At 33.2% G+C, this 20,067-nt stretch overlaps 1 protein-coding gene across 3 annotated transcripts in view; it reads right to left on the bottom strand.

The window, feature by feature from the left end:
* The window catches only part of USP15 (ubiquitin specific peptidase 15), a 124,078-nt gene that overhangs the window by 51,861 nt on the left and 52,150 nt on the right, over window positions 1-20,067 (bottom strand). For all 3 annotated transcript variants that reach the window (XR_005532482.1, XM_039256221.1, XM_039256222.1), the window contains exon 6: window positions 16,401-16,462. Coding sequence is in view for 2 of the 3 variants with exons in the window: in XM_039256221.1 (XP_039112152.1) it covers window positions 16,401-16,462 (62 nt within the window). In the remaining variant the exon portion in view is untranslated. The remainder of the gene's footprint in view (window positions 1-16,400; window positions 16,463-20,067) is intronic.

Here is a 20,067-nt window from a genome sequence, read left to right as displayed (position 1 = left end):
AAAGAACAGCACATGCAAATGTATGGAACTGTAGAAACTATGATGTGTTTAGGGAACTATCAATAAATTCAATCTGGCTTAAAGAATAGTGACAGAAACAGAAGTTTATAAGTAGGCATGATAATAAAGGACTTTTATGTTCTATGAAGGAATTTATTAATTTTATTTCACTATGCCAGGCACGTTGAAAGTTTGAAAGGGTATGTATCTACACAATCAGATTTGTATTCTAGAAATGAAATTCTGAAAAAAAAGAAAGAAGACTGAGAGATTATTTAGGAGACCAGAAGTGATTAATAAAATTAATAAAGGATGGGGCAAGGGCAATATGCCTTGGATGTTTAGGAAGTGGATCTCAATGGACCCTTAGAGGGTCTCATGATTCTTTCAGGGTGTCCATCAATGAGGTCAAAACTATTTTCATAATAGCATGAAGGTGTTATTTAAGTGTTATTTGACCTTTTTCACCGGGTGGATATTTGCATTGATAGTGCAAAAACAACGGTGGTAAAACTGCTGACATCTTAGCATGAGTTAAAGCAGCAGCACCAAATTATACACTAGTCGTATTCTTCAGTGCCTCCTTGGAAACAGTCATTTGCACTTAAGAATATCCATGTTGAAAAAATAGAAAATATTGATTCTATTAAATCTTGACCCTTAAATACACTTCTTTTTAATATTATGTGACAAACTGGGTAGTCTGCATCAAGCACATGGGTTCTATACTGAAGTAACATGGTTGCCATGAGGAAAAAGACTTGCATAATTATTTGAATTTCAAGCAGAACTAGTCATTCTTTTCATGGCAACATTCTTTCACACAAAAGGCTAGGTGGTAGAAGGTACAAGGGAGCCTGTAACTTCAAGGAAAACAAAGTATTTGTTCCCAACAATAATATTCAAGTGATTAAAGAAAAGAATTTTGGAAAACTTGACTTTGCCATGGTGAGGCTTGATAGCTTCCCACTACTTAAAGACTTTTCTTGTAAGATTGGTAACGTTTTAACAAATTTGATTTAAAAATACTATTAAACGAAATATGTCATTATTTGGAATATCTGCATAACTCAATCAGTATTTTCCAATGACATCAAGTTACACTGACAGATTTTTTTTTTAAGTTTTGTATTTATTTTGAGAGAGAGAGAGAGAAAGAAAAAGAGAGAGATTGAGATCATGACCGGGGGAGGGGCAGAGAGAGACAGAATCCCAAGCAGGCTCTGCAAAGTCAGCACAGAGCCAGATGTAGGGCTTGATCTCATGAACCGTGACATCATGACCTGAGCCAAAGTCAAGAGTCAGATGGTTAACCGAAGGAGCCACCCAGATGCCCCTACACATGGCAGATTTTTAAATGACAGTATAAAAAGTTCATTTTATGGTTTCAGATTCCACACTTTGATTAAACTTTCATTATTAAACCACCACTTGTTGAGTTTTTATATGGTATCAATTATCTGAAAATACTTCCCTCTGTTCTACCTATCTGTGTGAGGCTCAGTTTTCTTTATGTACTTGATCCCAAACAATGTATCACAATAAACTGAATGCAGAAGCACATAAGAATTTAGCTGTCTTCTATTCAGTAAGATATTAAAGAAATTTGCAAAAACGTAAAAACAATTCCCACTCTTCTCAGTACATATTTTTTGTTTTGAAAGTTTTTTTTCATAAAAATATCATTTATGTCAAGATATAATAGTTTAGTATACTAATTAGATGAAAAGAATGAAGTTGAAGGAGGAACTCAAGATGACTCTGAGATGGTACCTGAAATAGGGAGTACAGGACATGGTTATAGATTGAGGGAATGGGAGAAGGTGGGGTAAAAAAGATTTTAGGTGAATCTCATATGGCAAATCCTATACCACATTTAGAAAAAGTTTGCAATTCTGAAAAGAGTTCTAGGCTAGATATACAGAATGGCATGTTTGTGTCAGTTTGATCTGAGGGACAGAAATAGTGTAGAGTCTATCCACTAATCTTTTTTTTTTTTTAATAATTTTTAAAATTTTTTAATTTATTTCTAGGAGAGACAGAGAGACAGCGTGAGCAGGGGAGGGTCAGAGAGAGAGGGAGATACAGACTTTGAAATAGGCTCCAGGCTCTGAGCTGGCAGTCAGCACAGAGCCCGACGCGGGGCTCAAACCCATGAACCGCGAGATCATGACCTAAGCGAAAGTCGGACGCCCAACCGACTAAGCCACCCAGGCACCCCGAGTCTATCCACTAATCTTGAGAATCTATAGTATGAAAGGGGAGGTCATCAGATGGAAATTTGTGAAATATCAATGCACTGAAGTTGTGAGCAGAGGTGTTGCATACAGACAATGAAGTTTTACATTGCACAGTGCTAAGGAGGTCCTTTCAAATAGATTACAATGTGGAGGATGCCTAAAAACTATGCAGTTCACACCCCACATAAGCAAACATGGCAGTGGGGAAAAGAAAAGCACTAGCCAGCCAGAGAATTGGTTACAGAAGTGAAAATATTCTTGAATCATAGACTCATATTAAGAGAAGTTCTTTAGGAGATAGATAACAAAAAGAAGCATTACAGAAAGGTCAAATAAAATGTAACAAATAAGAAAAAGTCAAATGAGAACTTCATTAAATCTTGAATGAGTGGTAGAAATAATAAGTACCACCTTTTTTAAAAAATGTGTTTTTAATGCTTACTTATTTTTGAGAGAGAGAGAGAGCGAGCGAGCGAGAGAGCGCATGAGCAGGGGAGGGACAAAGAAAGGAGACAGAGAACTAGAAGTAGGCTCCAGGCTCTGAGCTGTTAGCACAGAGCCTGATGTGGGGCTTGAACTCACAGACCACAAGATTGTGACTCAAGCTGAAGTCATACACTTAACTGACTGAGCCACCCAGGCACCCCATAAGTACTACCTTTTAAAAGTTGACTGTCGGGGTGCCTGAGTGGCTCAGTGGGTTAAACGTCCGACTTCAATTCAGGTCATGATCTCATGGCTTGTGGGTTTGAGCCTTGCGTCGGGCTCTGTGCTGACAGCCAGTTCACAGCCTGGAGCCTTGTTTCAGTTTCTGTGTCTCCCTTTCTCACTGACCTTCCCCTGCTCACGCTATCTCTCTCTCTCTCTCAGAAATAAATAAAACATTAAAAAAAAAAAGGTGACTGTCAAAGGGGGAAAAAAACAACTTAAGAATGGTATTTGGAGTAAATTTATGGGGTTTTTGTTTCTGTTTTTGTTTTTAAAGACAGGAGAGATTTATATTTATAGGCTGGGGTGGGGGGGTAAGATGACACTGGAAAAGAAAGAAAAGAATGAACTACTGTTACTTCTTACTACACATGTCTCCAGAGGCAAGTGAAATAAAAGCAAAAATGAACTCTTAGGACGTCACCAAGATAAAAACCTTCTGCACAGCAAAGGAGACAACACAACTAAAAAATAACTGACAGAATGGGAGAAGGTATTTGCAAATAACATATGAGATAAAGAGTTAGTATACAAAATCTATAAAGAACTTATTAAACTCAACACACCCAAAACGATTAATCCAGTGCAGAAGTAGGTAAAAGACATGAACTGACACTTTTCCAAGGAAGATATCCAGGTGGCTAACAGACACTTGAAAAGATGCTCAATATCACATATCATTAGGGAAATACAAATCAAAATCACAATGAGATACCACCTGTTAGAATGGCTAAAATGAACAACTCAAGAAACAACAGATGTTGGTGAGGAAGCAGAGAAAGGGGAACCCTTTTGCACTGTCGGTGGGATGGCAACTGGTACAGCCACTCTGGAAAACATTATGGAGATTCCTCAAAAAATTAAAAATAGAGCTACCCTACAACCCAGCAATTGCATTACTAGGTATTTATCCAAAGGATACAAAAATGATGATTAGAAAGGGCACAAGCACCACAATGTTTATAGCAGTGCTATCAACAATAGCCAAATTATGGAAAGAGCCCAAATGTTCATCGACTGAGGAATGTATAAAGATGTGGTGTGTGTGTATATATGTAGAGATATATACATAGATACATACATACACATATATCGATCAAAAAGAATGAAATCTTGCCATTTACAACAACATGAATAGAAATAGTATATTATGCTAAGTGAAATAAGTCAGTCAGAGAGAGAGAGAGAGAAATATCATGATTTCACACATATGTGGACTTTAAGTAACAAAACAGATGAACTTATGAGGAAGGGAGGGAAAAATAAGATAAAAACAGAGAGGGAGGCAAACCATAAGAGACTCTTAAATACAGAGAACAAACTGAGGTTTGCTAGAGGAGTATTGGGTGCAGGGATGGGCTAAACGGGTGATGGGTATTAAGGAAAGCACTTGTTGGGGTGAGCACTTCTACTCCTAAAACCAATACTACGCTGAATGCTACCTTGAATTAAATAAATTTTTTTAAATGTTTATTTATTTTTGAGAGACAGCACGAGTAGGGGAGTGGCAGAGAGAGAGGGAGACACAGAATTTGAAGCAGGCTCCAAGCTCTTAGCTGTCAGCACAGAGCCTGACGTGGGGCTCAAACTCTTCAACCATGAGATCATGACCTGAGACAAAGTCGGACGCTTAACCGACTCAGCTACCCAGGCACACCTAACTAGCTTGAATTTAAATAAATAAATTAAAAAATAAGAATGAACTACTGTTAGCTGAGTGTCTACTCTATGTGTGGCAGTATGGTAGGCATATAATCAAATGTAGAAGGGAAGAGATAGTGAAAGAAAGAGCAAAGGTCCAGGAAGCATTGGGATAAATAGCACTGATAGATTGCCATTAAAAAGCATAATAATCAGAAAGAGAAGGATGGATGTGGTCCACAGGTAAACCTGAAGTATATCAACACTTTTAAAATGTTGTAACAGACATTACTGACAAATCTTAACAGATCACTTATTTATTCTGATTCCAACTTCTGACCTAAATAATACAAAGCCCAATCTAGCTAATATTTGTGGAGTTAATATAGGGGTTTACTAGTCAGTCTGTAGATTATAACCTGAGCCCGAGCTCTATTTCTTTGAAGTAATTTGGAAATTACACCATTCCTCAACAACCCTACTTCAGTGCCTTTTTAAGGGAGAGCAGAGAGAAAAAAAAAAGTGCTTAGAAGATAACACATAGATTAGATACTAAGCCAGTAATCTAGTGTTAAACTGACTCTGGCTTGTTTGGGCTAGGTATAATATAAGGTAAGAGTCCAAGTCTTAAACAAGAAAGAAAACAGTAAAACATCAATTTAACTAAAATTATTTCAGGAAGACAGAAATTCAAACTTCACGCCCGACAAATGTAGTATGTGAACTGCCCTACTCCTAACTGGAGTTTCAACTAAAAGCATGTAATTCAAGGCTGAGTTGAACTTCTTCCTTCAATAGAAAAATACAACCTGACAAATTATCTGAATATTCTTTTTTTTTTTTTTCTGAGAGAGAGACAGTGTGAGCAGGGGAGGGTCAGAGACAGAGGGAGACACAGAATCTGAAGCAGGCTCCATACTCTGAGCTGTCAGCACAGAGCCCGATGCAGGGCTCGAACTCATGAGCCGTGAGATCATGACTTGAGCCAAAGTTGGACGCTTAACCGACTGAGCCACCCAGGCATCCCAATTATCTGAATCTTCTTGATAAATTAATTGAATAATTAAATTACATGAAAACCTAATACCATATTGAGCAATCAAAATATGGAGATGTTAAGTTTGAACGCTAACATTGCAAAATAAAGATTTTTATACTTATTTTCAAATCTGACATAAAATAACCCAATGTTATAAAATCCAACATTACAAAACAAAAATTAAGAAAAACAAGACCAACCTTAAACTTTCCCCATTTATTTTAATTTCTTTTTTAAAGCTTATTTATTTTTGAGAGAGAGAGTGTGAGAAGAGGAAGGGCAGAGAGAGAGAGGGAGACACAGAATCCAAAGCAGGCTCCAGTTTCTGAGCTGTCAGCACAGAGCTGGATGTGGGGCTCAAACTCATGAACCATGAGCCGAAGTCGGCTGCTCAACCAACTGAGCCACCCAGGCGTCCCTCCCCATTTCTAAAGATAAGTTCGTGAAGAAAAAGAAAAGTTTAAATCTCTCTAAAAATCAAATCTGTTGTGAGATACAGATTACTTCAGTTCAACAAACATTTGCTGTGTCCCTCTCCTACCCCAGGCAGGGTATTAGATATTTAAAGATAAATGAAAGAAAGTTTTAAGGGAATTTATGTACAAATTGGTTCTCATAACTTTACTTTTGTTCCTTAGTTTGACTGCTATCAATGGTACTTACAACATATAACATTCCACTTAAAAATAAAATTACAGTTACTTTTCTTTAGTCATTTTGAAACCCAGTACCAAAATTGCAACTCGAAATTTTTTCAACTTATTATAGAAATCTCCAAATATACACAAGTCCTCATGTGCCCAGTATCGAATACTCAGATTCAAAAATTAACATTCTGTTACTTTTATTTAGATCCTCTCAACCTCCCTTCCCCCATGTTTTTGCTGGTTCCAGATATTTATAATTTCACCTGTATATATATAAAATGGAGTATCACTTAGCAGTAAAGAAGAATGAAAGCTGGTCATTTCCAACAATATGGATGGAGCTAGAGTGTGTTATGCTAAATGAAGTCAGAGAAAGACAAATACCATATAATGTCACTCATGTGAAATTTAAGAAACAAAACAGATGAACATAAAGGGAAAAAGAGACAGGTAAACCATAAAACAGGCTCTTTACTACAGAGAACAAATTGAGGGTTGCTGGAGAAGAGGGAGGCAGTATGATGGATATTAAGAAGGACATTTGTTGGGACGTGCAATGGTTGTTATATGTAAGTGATGAATCTCTAAATTCTACTTCTGAAACTAATATTACATTGTATGATAACTAATTGGAATTTAAATACAAACTTAAAACAAGCAAAAAATTACAGGATATATCCCTAACCCATAAGAGATCTTTTTTGATACCAGTGTCAGTCCCAAATTAAATAGTTCCTGTTCACTTTTTTCCCAGCTGTCTCAAACATATTTTTTCTCCCCAACTGGTTGTTTGAATTGGACCCAAAACAAGTCCATATGTTTGCAGATTAATTTTGATAACTTCAAAAGCTTCAAAACCTGCTCCTGCCAGCTAACTTCTCCTCTAGCTTCACCTTACTGTGACTAAGTTTATTTTACATTTGAGTGATTTATGTATCTATTCATATAGTTAACTTTGACTTATATATGTTATCGTAATTTGCTCAAATCCTTTTTGGAACAAACCAGGGAACAAAATAAGAAAATATCCAATAATTCTTTGTGAGTACCTATGAATATTAAGCTTCTATATGAGAAATGTAAACTTCTATTCATTTATGCATGAAATACACTAAATTTTCTGACTTCAATTCATGGCTTTTAAATATCTCAATACTAGGGGGCGTGCAGGCAGCTCAGTCAGGTGAGTGATAGACTCTTAATTTAAGCTCAGGTAATGATCCCAGGGTTCCTGAGTTTGAGCCCAGTGTCAGGCTCTGCACTGGCAGCGCGGAGCCTACCTGGGATACTCTCTCTTCCTCTACTCATGCTCTCTCTCAAAACAAATAAATAAAACTTTAAAAATTAAAAAAAAATCTGGACACTAGTTAACATGAACTTGGCTGTGACCATGCTCTATTTGGCAAAATTTGGAGACATGGTATAGGTACTAGATTATATATTATTTTTTCAGAACAGAAAGTTGGTACATTATTTAGATGAAGGAAATATTTATTTAATCCATGTGCATTTACAGTATTTCAAAGGACTGTGTATATACAGTAAAGGTCTTAATGAGTATTTTATTAAAATGAGAAACCACAAAGTAGTTATGAGGAGTGTGCTTATGTGTAGGCACAAGTATTTCCAAAAAGAATCTGGAGTTTGGACATCTAAAGTAACCATAAAAAAGCAGTTTACTGATAAACAGCAGGACACAGGAACTTTATTCTAACATTATTACGATGCCTATCTTTAGGCTACTAATACCTAGGAAAGGATGCATATATTCAAATAACATAAAGATTTATACATAGAGTAGTTTCTTTCAGAACCTCGTCTTTCCAACCAATTCCCGTACTCTTATCTTGTTAATAGTACATTTCATGATGAGTGATTTAATCTATACCAGCTGTTCCATTTTCTGACTATTCAATTCCTCTTTCCCTATAATCTATTTCTCATTCCCAACATACTGTTTCCATTTGTCAAAAATACATGGAATCTCCTGGTCCCCTTCTCCACCCCATCAGTCTCTACATTACTTAGCAATGCTGACCATTTTCTATCTTCCTAGGGAAACACTTTCCCTATGTTCTCTAGGACGTAATGTATTCTGTTTTCCTATATGTTCAGGATTATTCTATTTGATCTTTTTGTTTTATATCTTAGGGCCATCCTTTAAAATTCAGTATATGGTTCTTTACATTTAGATAATTCATATATGTGTGTATTTCTCACTTCCAGGAACAGAACTCTGCCTCTGCAGTTATTACTCTCCAAGCTCTGGTCCCTGATCTTTAATTGCATACTAGGCAGTTTTGCTTGGTTGTTCTATTACCTCAACTTAGAGTCTCAGAAAAAGTCACTGTATTTTTTTTTTCTGAAAGAGAACAAAATAAGAACAAAATAAAATGATGTAAAGTATGCAAGAAAACTTAAAAAATTCAAAATGTCTTTGAAAATGACAACAAATTGTAGATTTTAGAATGTTACCCTAGAATTATGGCTTAGAGGTTACATTTTAAATAGAAGATACATTATTAATTTAAACTATGTGAATATAAATGAACGGGCAAAGAATTGAAAGCTGGTATATGAGCCATTCTATCAACTCCCACAAACTCAAATCATTCAACCCCCTACTTTGTGTTTGAACAAGGTTATAATTGGTAACAAATTTGTATACTTTCATAGAAACTTTGAGAGTGCATTTTCTGTGAATGACAACTACAGCTTGTTTAGTATCCTAACAAAACTGCAATAACCAAATCTATTTCAATGAAACAGAGTATATCATGTATAAACACTTAAAAAGTCTCAGTACAATTTGTTAAAATGAAACCAATAGTTTATGTGGTATGAGTTTCCTAATATGTATTTTAATAATTTTCAAATAGGTCTATGCACCATTTCTGAATTCATTTATACAGTTAATGTTCTATTATATAAGCAAATTGGGCTTAATCATGCTCTAAAAATTCTAAAGAATTATGTGTTAGGGTTTTTATTAATGTATTTAAGCAAATACATTAATTTATTTTAATAAATTTAAAACAGATGGTGTAAAAAAAAACAAAAACAATACTGCAGAGTCCCCTAGATGTTTTATTATTTATCTTGGGCCAAAAGGTAGTATGCAATAGTTTTATTTATAAAATGCTCCTTCTCGCCAAGCAGAGCACTTAGGGACAGAGTGCTGTAAAAACAAAACAAAACAAAAAAAAAACCTAAGATGGCACCAGATTAAGTTTATAGTTAGTGGTTTGGTCACCAATTTGGAATTCTGTTAATCAGAACAACACAGATGGCCGAGAGACCATGTATGAGTGAGAACTACTAGCTTAGTTTTCCATTTGATTATTTTTGGCCTTTCATGCCTTATCTGGTTGATTTTGGGTTCTTTCTCTGAATGTTTTCTTAGCCCATGAAAACTGCCTTTCACAATTATCAATAACCCTTAACTTTTATTCACCTGATACTTAATCACATGCTTTTATCAATATTTTTGAGCAATTAATGAAAATGTCTGCAGTAAATCAGTTTCTTGGGCTACTCTCACAAGAAGAATTTTATTTTAGAAAAACAGCAAAATGTGCATCTTTTCATTTCTATAATATTAATAATCTCACAACCATTCATTGAAATAATTATATCTAAAAAAATAATTGTATAATTTGGCCAAAATTTAATAAAGTTATACTTCAGAAGCTATGGCTAAGGAATAAAGTGTTAACATGAAACAGACTCTGGAACGTAAGAGATCATCTGTGGGTCAGGTTTCTCCTTTCTTTAGGAACCTCTACGCTTTTACAATTATCCTACATTAAAATAATTTTTTAGCAATACAAGATTTAACTAGCTATATATCTCCAACTGAATAATTACACTATACCTGATGCCAACATTTTGGAAAATAAATGGTCAAATTCAACAGAACAGAAAACTGTATGTTAAAATTTCTCTAAGGAATTATTAGAAAAGATTGTGTTTTTGAGAGATTTTAAGAAATCAGAAAAACTAGATGAGAAATGCAAATTCTGAAAAAACTAAGCACTTGAGTATTTTAAATATATAACAAATATTAAGTTGAAAATTTCAAAACACATGCCAGTATCTAGCAGAAAAATCCAGATGGAAAACTCTTGAGTATTTTTTTAGATAGGTTTAGATTTCTAACATGGATTTTGGGTTATTTTAGGGTATACGCATTTTTATAATTACAGGACTATAGATTTTAAACAAAATTATATTTTAACCTTAATATTTCTTAGTATTTAGCATTTCTTCTCAATCAAGTAGAATAAAAATTTAGCTTCAACAGAGAATATACAGTCTCAATACTGATAAAAATGGGCCCAGGACAATTTTAGGACATTTGGAGCACTTTAGTTCCTCTGTTTTCACTCACGTAATAAAGTCAGACAATTAGATACTAACATGCTTTCTTTCAACAAACATATGCCTACTATAATAGTATTTTCTTGTTTATATACAGCACCTAATATGCAGATTCCCAAGCCCACCATAAGGATTTATTCTGCTCACTAGGGTGAGGACCTTGGAAGCTGCCACCTATGGTGGTCCAGACAGTAAATATTAAGAAACATTACCTACAGAATTTCTGAGTGAGATCCTTAGACCTAGAGCATTAGAATACCTATGAGCTTACTAGAAATGTTAAATTAAGGAGCTCCACCCAATCAGAAATTCTGGGGCTGGGGCCTAGGAAACCATGTTTTAACAACGTTAACAGGAGATTCTTCCTTCTATCCTCATATTACAACTTCTAATGTTTTTCTCTCAACTTTTGATGCTCTATGTAGAGACTGGTTATGTGGTAAGTAATATGAGCACTAGAAAAATCCCAGGTTAGTGACGTTTATTATTACTAGCATCTTCGCACCATCTTGAGGACTAGAGATTGTCTCCTGCCAGATATAATGGCAATTTTGAGTATATAAAACAGAATGTCCCATACAGTAATATCTTGAAATTTCTGCTTGAGGGCCTAAGGTTACAGGCTCTCTGCTGGAGCTGAATTTGTCTAAGTTACGTGTGCTTATAACGTGACTTCAACGAATACAGAGAATTCCACTTTTTAAAGCTGGCATTTGTCCAGAAAACACAATGTGCATCCTTACTTTACTTACACACATATAAATAAAAGAAGTGATAATTCCTCAATCTTTTTTCACCCTAACATGTAGTCTTACTTTCCCCTACACTAGGTGCTTTCTCTATGTTCTTAAATATGATAATTTTATGTAATATGTTATGTTTTGTTCTAAATTTATGTAAATGGTACTTAATTAAAATCTCATTTTGTTTTTCCTTTTCTCTCAACTGTATATTCTAAACCTTATCCAGTTTTAAAGATCTCGTCATTGTTACTTCCATCTGCTGCACTGGTATTCCACAGCATACATCATTTGTTTTAGCTAGGCTGCTTCCAAATCCCCACTACCACCAACAATGCAGCTACAAAGATGGTATCTTCAGGCACCTGCATAAAAACTCTCTGGAGCACTGGGTCAGAGGGACTCAACAATTCCTGACTTTGGTAAACATGGACTGGTTTACAGAATGGCGGTTCTAGTGTATTCTCCCACCAGCAGTACATAAGACTTCTCCCACAACCCTTCAAACACTCTGTATAGCAGTCTTTTAAATTTGTCATTCTGATGGCTGTTAGTTCATACTTCATGGTTTATTTTAATCTTTCTGATTATGAGTTGTGTATCTCTTCATCTGCCTGTCAGCACTTGAGCTTGCCCTTCTTTAAACTGTCTATTCATATCTTTCAGTTATTTTTTTAAAAGTTTTTTGCTTTGTTTCTGTTAATTTATAGAAATTCTTTATATAGTATAGGTATTATTCTCATGTAGGCTTTAGAAATTAAAAAACTGACATCTGACTTTTTACTTCATGTACGGTTCCTTTAACAGAAATATTTAATTTTGATGTAATCAAACACTAATTTTCACATGGTCTCTGATCTCTAAAATACAGATATTCTCTGAAATTTCTTATTAGCTTTAAAGTTTTACATTTCATATTTGAGTCTTTATTCCTTCTGAAGTCTGTCTTTATAAATAATGCATAAGGTAGTGATCTTGTGTTTTCTCCAAATAACTAGTTTTCCTAATAAAATCTAAGCACCTACCTGCTTTAAACAACCTGTTTCTGATTGCCTAGTGCCATTTATCAAGTTTTCATATATACACGAGGTTTATTTTTAGCTCATTAATTTATTCCAGTGTATCTGCCTTTCTTTTGCTAGCATCATACCATTTTCATTATTTTAGTTTTGTAGTAATTCTCACTATCTAGTAGGCTCATTGCTTCCTTCCTCTTCTTTGTCAAAACTGACTTAGCTAATCCTGGACCTTTACTTGGACATGTTAATTTTAGAATGAGTTTGCAAAGTTTCTCAAAAACCAAACCAAACCAAATCAAAACTCAGGATAGAATTTTTAATAAGGAGTCAATGACAGATTAGATTTTGAGAAACAGGCATCACCAGATTAAAGCAGATAGTAAATGATAATTTTTTGTCTTCTAATAAGGTGAGTAGTTTATTTACCGTGAAGGTTTTACGCATTCCCAATTAGGTTAATTTTTGTTATACTATTTTCTGACTGGGTTACTAATGAAGTTTATACTAATGGTATATTGCAGGGGTCAGGAGCCTATGGTTCACACGCTAATTCCAGTTTGCCACATTTTTCTGTAAATAAAGTTTTAGTAGAACACAGCCACAACTGTTTGTTGACGTTAATGTCTATGGCTGCTTTCAAACTATACTGACAGAGTTATAGTTGAGTCAGAGACCATATGGCTCACAAGCTAAAATATCTAGTTCTTTATTAAAAAGATTGCTGGCCGCTGGATTTAAAAACCGCATTACTTTTTATAAATTCATCTTATAGAATCTTGCTGAATTTTCTCATTTCTAATAGGCTGCTGATGGGTTTTAGGTTTTGCATAGATGATTGTATCATATGCAAGCAGTGAATTTTTCTTTAACTTTAAACATTACTTGGTTTGTGTTCAAAATTTCTCAACATAATCTCTGCCACAGACTTATTAAGTTAGGTGAATTTCTTTTTATCCTTAGTTTTCTAAGAGTTTTTTCACACACTGATGCTAATTTCAAAAAACACATTTTTGGCATTCTAATAAACTATCATTGGATGTAACATTGGCCATGGCCAATTCTGTTACATGGTTATTAGGCACATTTTATACTAAATGGATACTATATAATATACTATACTATATAATGGATACCGTATAATATAGTATGTGTGTATATATATTATACACATATATATTATATATATAATATATATAATACATATATATACAATACATAATGTTTTCATGCTTTAACATTTGGGTTCCGTATTAAAAGAATAGGTGACTTAATGAAGAATGGAAATCTTAACTAACTCAGCACATTTCTAGTATAGTACTTTCATTCACCAACATTCTTATATGTCTATATTGTTAAGTATAATATACAAGAAATTATGTTTTTCTTACAGAAGCAAGAACTGCAGCTGTTTAAGTAAATAAAAATGGTACTGTGCTAGCAGATATGAAAGAAAACATATAATTAGTTTTATCTTTCAAGCAAAAATCAATAATTTTAAGTAGAAAAGATCTCTAAATTCTTAGAACTCATGGTACTTAAGGCACAAGCAACTCTGAAATTTCAAAAATTAGGTAAAGCTGTTAATAATTACATATCAATCTAATAACAATAAGCTAGAAAAAAAACAATATTCATCTTGATCTAAAAACTAAAAGTAAATATTCACAAAGAAAACATTCTTAACTTCTAAGCTCCATCAATTAAGAAATTTAGAATATTCTACCATGTGCTTTCAATATCTTCTTACACTAAGTTCTACCCTTCTATTACACCCTACTAACTGGGAGTAATATAAAATGTAATTAATATACTTAGGTACCGTCTCATAAAAAATTTAAATGAAAAAATTTCACAAGATAAAAAGGATAGAGAGCCACTCATTAAAGATGCATTTTAGTTTTAATGATAATTAAGTATAAGGTTATTTTTTATTTAAAAGTTAGCATTTAATAAATTATTTTTAAATTATTTAAGAATCATTATTTTGAGGATTTCAAACTATAACTTTACAATCACTTATCAAAAAATGTGAAATTTCAAAAGCTCTGAAAATTTAAAAATTGTTTCACAATTCACTTGAGGGAAGCCTAACCTATGCTGATATTAAACTATAATCTTTTATCCTACTTAGTGTGAATATTTGCTAAGATTAATGTGTTTGATTAAGAGAGTCCCCTTGGACTCTACAGATATATTAAAATAATAGGTGGTATATGTACCTTATTCTTTTTCAAAGGTTTGAAAAATCTAAAATTGAAATACAACTAGCACCAAGTGTTTTCGATAATGTAGTGTAGATTTGATCATTCTAAAATCATTATATTTTCTCCCATTCTGTATGTTGTGTTTTCACTCTGTTTATTGTTTCCCTTACTGTGCATAAACTTTTTAGTTTGATGTAGTCTCACTTCTCTATTATTGCGTTTGTTGCTTATGCTTTGGTGTCATATTCAAGAAATCACTGCCTGGACAGATGTCATGATGCTCCTCCTAAGATGTCTTCTAAGGGTTTTATAGATTCGGGTCTAATTTTTAAATCTTTAAAACACATATCTAATAAGGGGATAATATCCAAAAATACAAGGAATTCTTGCAGTTTCATGGCAAAGAAAAAAAAAAAACCTAAATAACCAGATTAAAAAGTGGGCCTAGAACTTGAATAAACATTTCTCAAAAAGAAGGCATACAAACAATCAATAGGTACAGATGTTCAACATCAGTAATTGTTGGGGAAATGCAAATCAAAACCGCAATGAGGTACCACCTCATACCTATTAGGATGGTTATTATCCAAAGAACATATGATAACAAGTGCTTGCAGGATGTACAGAAATTGAAACACTGGTATACTGCTGGTAGAAATGTATAATGATATAGCTGCTATGGAAAACAGTATGAAGGTTCCTCAAACAATTAAAAATAGAAGTACCATCTGATCCAGAAATTTCACTTCTGGGTATATATCCAAAAGAAATGAAATCATCTCAAAAAGATATCTGCATTCCCCTGCTCACTGCAGTACAATTCACAATAGCTAAGTTAGGAAAACAACCTAAATGCCCATTAATGGATGAATGGATAAAGAAAATGTGGCATATACTGCAATGAAATATTATCCAGACTTTTTTAAGAAAGTAAGACTGTGTTAAGGAAGGAAATCCTGTCATACATGATTTGGAGGAACCTGGGGAACATTCTGTTAGATAAAATAAGCCAATCCCAGAAAGTCAAAAACTGCATGATTCCACCTATATGTGCTATATAAACTTAGTCAAATACTCATAGAAACAGAGAGTACGAAGATGGTTGCCAAGGGTGGGGGAAGGGAGAAATGGGAAATTACTGTGCAATAGGAATAAAGTTTCAGTTATATAAGATGAATAAATTCTAGAGATTTACCATACAGCAGTGTGCCTACAGTTAACAATTACTGTACTGTGCACTTAAACATTTTGTTAAGAGGGTAGATCTCAAATGAAGGGTTCTTATCATGTTAAAAAAAAAAGTTAAAAAAGATTTTCTAATTCTTTCATCCTTCATTTACCTTCAAAGCAATTATACTCCTCTGTCTTTACTTGTGCTTTTATATTCTAAAACATTTAAATAAAAATATTACTTTCATGTCAGATTCATTTTGATAGTGTTCTTTAACAGATACTTTAAAAAAATCACAAAAAGCTTGAAAAATATTAAACAAAATGTTTAATAGTGATCTGATGTATCAGACAATGTAACAATATTTAGAACATATGTACACTGTATCTTATTCTAAAAGAGATTTGAATTGGAAGGCTTTTTAATTATAGCATATTAGTTTAAATGCAAATTTAGATTATCTTCTATACTGAGAATAAAACATTTAAATATAAAGTAGGTATACATACTTGCAATATACAATTAGGTATCTTCCATCATTCTGGATTTCGTTATCTGTAATCAAAGGCTTCAAAATCATGCAATCAGCCATAAAAAGTGGGAGCACTTACTTAGGAGCAGAAGGACCCCTTGGCCATGTTCCATCTTCATTTTTCTGTTCTATCACTAACACCTGTAAATATGACACAATAAAAGAGTGTTTTTCCTTAACTCTGAAGTTAAGATCGCTTTAGAAGATTAGGTGAATACACTAAGAAACTAAAGTAACTCTGGGATTACTTAAAGGATGTAGTAAACAAGGTGAAGAGGTATTTTGATTCCAAAGCTGGGCAATATCAACAGCATATAAATTCCTTGAGTTTAGACAGTATATTTTCTATTTCTTTTCTATTTGTAGGCTGTAATATAGTAAGTACAATGCAAAAAAACTCCAGATGCTCAATAAATGGTCACAGTTATTAAACATATGGATATATAAGCTTAGCTATTATGCAAATCCTGAACAACAGCCCCACTGATAATTCCAAATTACAGATCATTCATAATTTATTTGGGACTTAAAAATACCTTTATTTACATTATCATTATATAAATTATAGACTTTTTTAATGTATAAATGATAGAGCCACATTTGTGAGACTCAGACTCAAGTTCCTTATTGCTGCATGGTTAAGGCAGACAGAAATCAACTCTAATAAATGTGAAGTACAGGGCAAGGGAGAACTATGCTTTACTCTAAAACATCCCAGAATCCTTCCTCTTATCTTCCAGTATAAAAAAGCTTTTCTTCCAGTTTTTGCTACAGGTGAGTCTGTGCAAAGAAAAAAATACTAGGCAAAAATAACTAAATTAGCAAAAGAAATATGTGATAATGTTAATAACTTAATAACCAGATTTCCATGAGAGAACTATAACATAGAAAACATGTCAAACATGTCTTGAAGTAAATTCAAGGCATTACAAATTTTGAATACATACTGCATAATCACTTTCAACTCTTTTTCTTAAAGTTGCAATTTTGTAACCTACTCTACATATTCTTGGTAAAATGCTTTTGTGGACTATATGTTTCAGGCCATTTATAAGCTGGCATTTGGATCCTAATCATATAAAATGTAAGCCTGTTTCAGATCACATAAAACAGACAATAAGACATCAATAAAAAAAGTAATGGAACCAGGTTGTTGAGAGTATGCTAATTATAATATAAATGCTATCTTCAAATATTAATATTTCCTACATTCAAAGAGCATGTAAGAAGTATACGTAGCATATAAAGAATTAGAGCACTCTGTGCCTACTGTCCTGATATCTCCCTGAGCATATTTTCTCCCTACCTACCATATACAATTAATCATTCTCCTCAATTTTCTGATATCACTCCGATATAATCACATACTCATATATTTTCATAGATTTATAAAACTGAATTTAGTAAGTTAATTTTTAACTCCTGAAGTTTTTCTTTACTGCAACTTATAACTTTATAGACATCTACATATGAATTACACATATATAGAGAGATGCCTTGAAATGAAAAGCATTACAAATTTAAATATATATAAATTTTATACTATATACATATATATATATAAAAGTGACAATCACTTGGAAGACTTAAATTAGTTATCAAAATGAAAGACTTTAGTTATAAAAAATTCCAAAATTATGCATTTAGTTATCTTTGTTTATGGTTTGCTTTTTAATGGAAGGTCCTCAAACCGAAGAATCAAATAAATATTTAAAGTGAACCATAACATTTTAATTCCTAATAGTATGTGTAGTTACATTTCATGTTTTTACGATCAGATATAAATGTAGGCCATCGGAAATGTTAATATTCACTCCTTTATTCAAATATGTTATTTTCTGAATAAAGTTTTCCTCATAGTTAAAACTTTCAAGATGAAAATTGTTTAAGAAAGGTTTCAAAATTTAATTAAGCTGAATGTGTGCATGTACACGTGCATATAAACACACACACTCTCTCTCTTTTAAGGGAGAGAGAGAAAGGCCACCCATTTTGGGAGGCAAACTCTTCAATTTTGTATCTTTGTTTCACTCTCTGACATTTTAGTTTACTTTCAATTTCAGTAAAAAAAAATTTTTTTTTCAGTAAAAATTTTTAAAAGTCCAGGATAATGTTAGTTCACTTATCTTCAGTCAGAAAATAACTGTTTACAAAATCTGGAAAATTTAAAGCATGTTGTTTGAAACATCATCATTTCAAAAAGATCAAATGTTCTTAAGGATATTTAAATTCCTTATTAAAATAATTTATTGTCGGCTGCAATCTGATAATGTATTCCTATTAAGAACATCAAATGATTTAAATTCTCAAAGTCTCAATTTTCTAATGTATCTGATACATGGATAATAGCCATTACATAGGCTCAATCCCTAAAAACATTTAAAGAAATGATTTTATGTATTAAAATTGTACTCTTGGAGCTACCTCAAGAGTTATGGATGGTAGCTAAGGAGTCAAAGAGGAAACTGACTGGCTAAGAAGGGGAGTGTTGACTACTCAACAGAGTTCCAAATTCCTTATGCTAGCTTCAATCAGGTTAACTCTGCTTTCAATTATAATACATGTTAGTTTTTGTAAGATTTCATTTAAGACTATAACAGCTAAAATAAGTCTGAAAATTAATGTTTTTATAGCCTAATATGTGACATACAGAAGACATTTACTAGAAATTAATTTTTCCTGTTCTGAATTTTTTAACAACTTGCATCATAATACCGATGTCAATAGTTATTTTTAATAAAACAGAACAAAATAAAAACCTCCATGTATCAGAGTACCAGGCTCTGTGTTAGGTACTAAAAATAAAAACAAAAATAAATAGACACAAAGTCCAACTAAAGCAAGGAACTCATAGTCTAGCTGGGAAGCTCAACATATAAATAAAGTACATAATGAATGACACAAAAGACCTATCCATAAATCATTATAAAGTTAAGGGAATAATTTTTTCTCCAAAGTAGAAAACTCCTATACCTCAAATAGATATTGAGAAAAATAGATCAGGAAGGGCTGAAGAGATGATATGACATTTGAACTGGAATTTGAAGGATGAACAATTTGATCTGGTTAGACTACAGGACAAAATGGAATGGGTTAATTTGAGTATTTTGATGTTTGAAAGGATTTTTTGCTGGATGGATGCAGGCCGTTCGGAAGAAGGGTGTATAACAGGCAGATGAAATAACCCAGATGAAAGCACGTAAGTTTGGAATACCATAGTATGCTTAGAGAACAAGCACTTCAGTTTTGTACCGTCAAAATATAAATCACAAGGCAAGGATAATGTAAGATGCTGAAAGGCTAGCCAAAAGGTCAAACCTTGACTTGCGTGCTGTGTTAAGGTGCCTGGACTTTATTTAATTGTTAAGGAACCAGGAAAGGCTTCCAAAAGGGAAACACTGAGGTTTACATTTCAGAAAGAGTATTCTGACAGAAATATGGAAAACTGAGAGTAGACATGCAAAGACTGGGTGCAGAGGGATCTGTTAAGACACTAATGAAAGGGTTGAGAGTGGAATAGAGAGATTAATTCAAGGAATATTTAGAGGGTAAAATCAGTAGAACTCACTGTGTCTAAACATCTTTGTTTTTCAACACATTCATTTCTTTGGATTATATCATAAAGGACCAAATTGGGGGTTGATACCTTAGCAGGGGTTGGCAAACTATAGTTTACTTAGCTCACTAACTGCTTCTGTAAATGAAGCTTGCTGTTTACATATAGTCCATGACTACTTTGTGTTACT

The sequence above is a fragment of the Hyaena hyaena genome, unplaced genomic scaffold (assembly GCF_003009895.1).
Source record: "Hyaena hyaena isolate Hyena2069 unplaced genomic scaffold, ASM300989v1 scaffold_565, whole genome shotgun sequence".
NCBI lineage: Eukaryota > Metazoa > Chordata > Mammalia > Carnivora > Hyaenidae > Hyaena > Hyaena hyaena.
The sequence above is the reverse complement of the archived record's forward strand: the minus strand, read 5'-3'. Positions and strand labels throughout refer to the sequence as shown.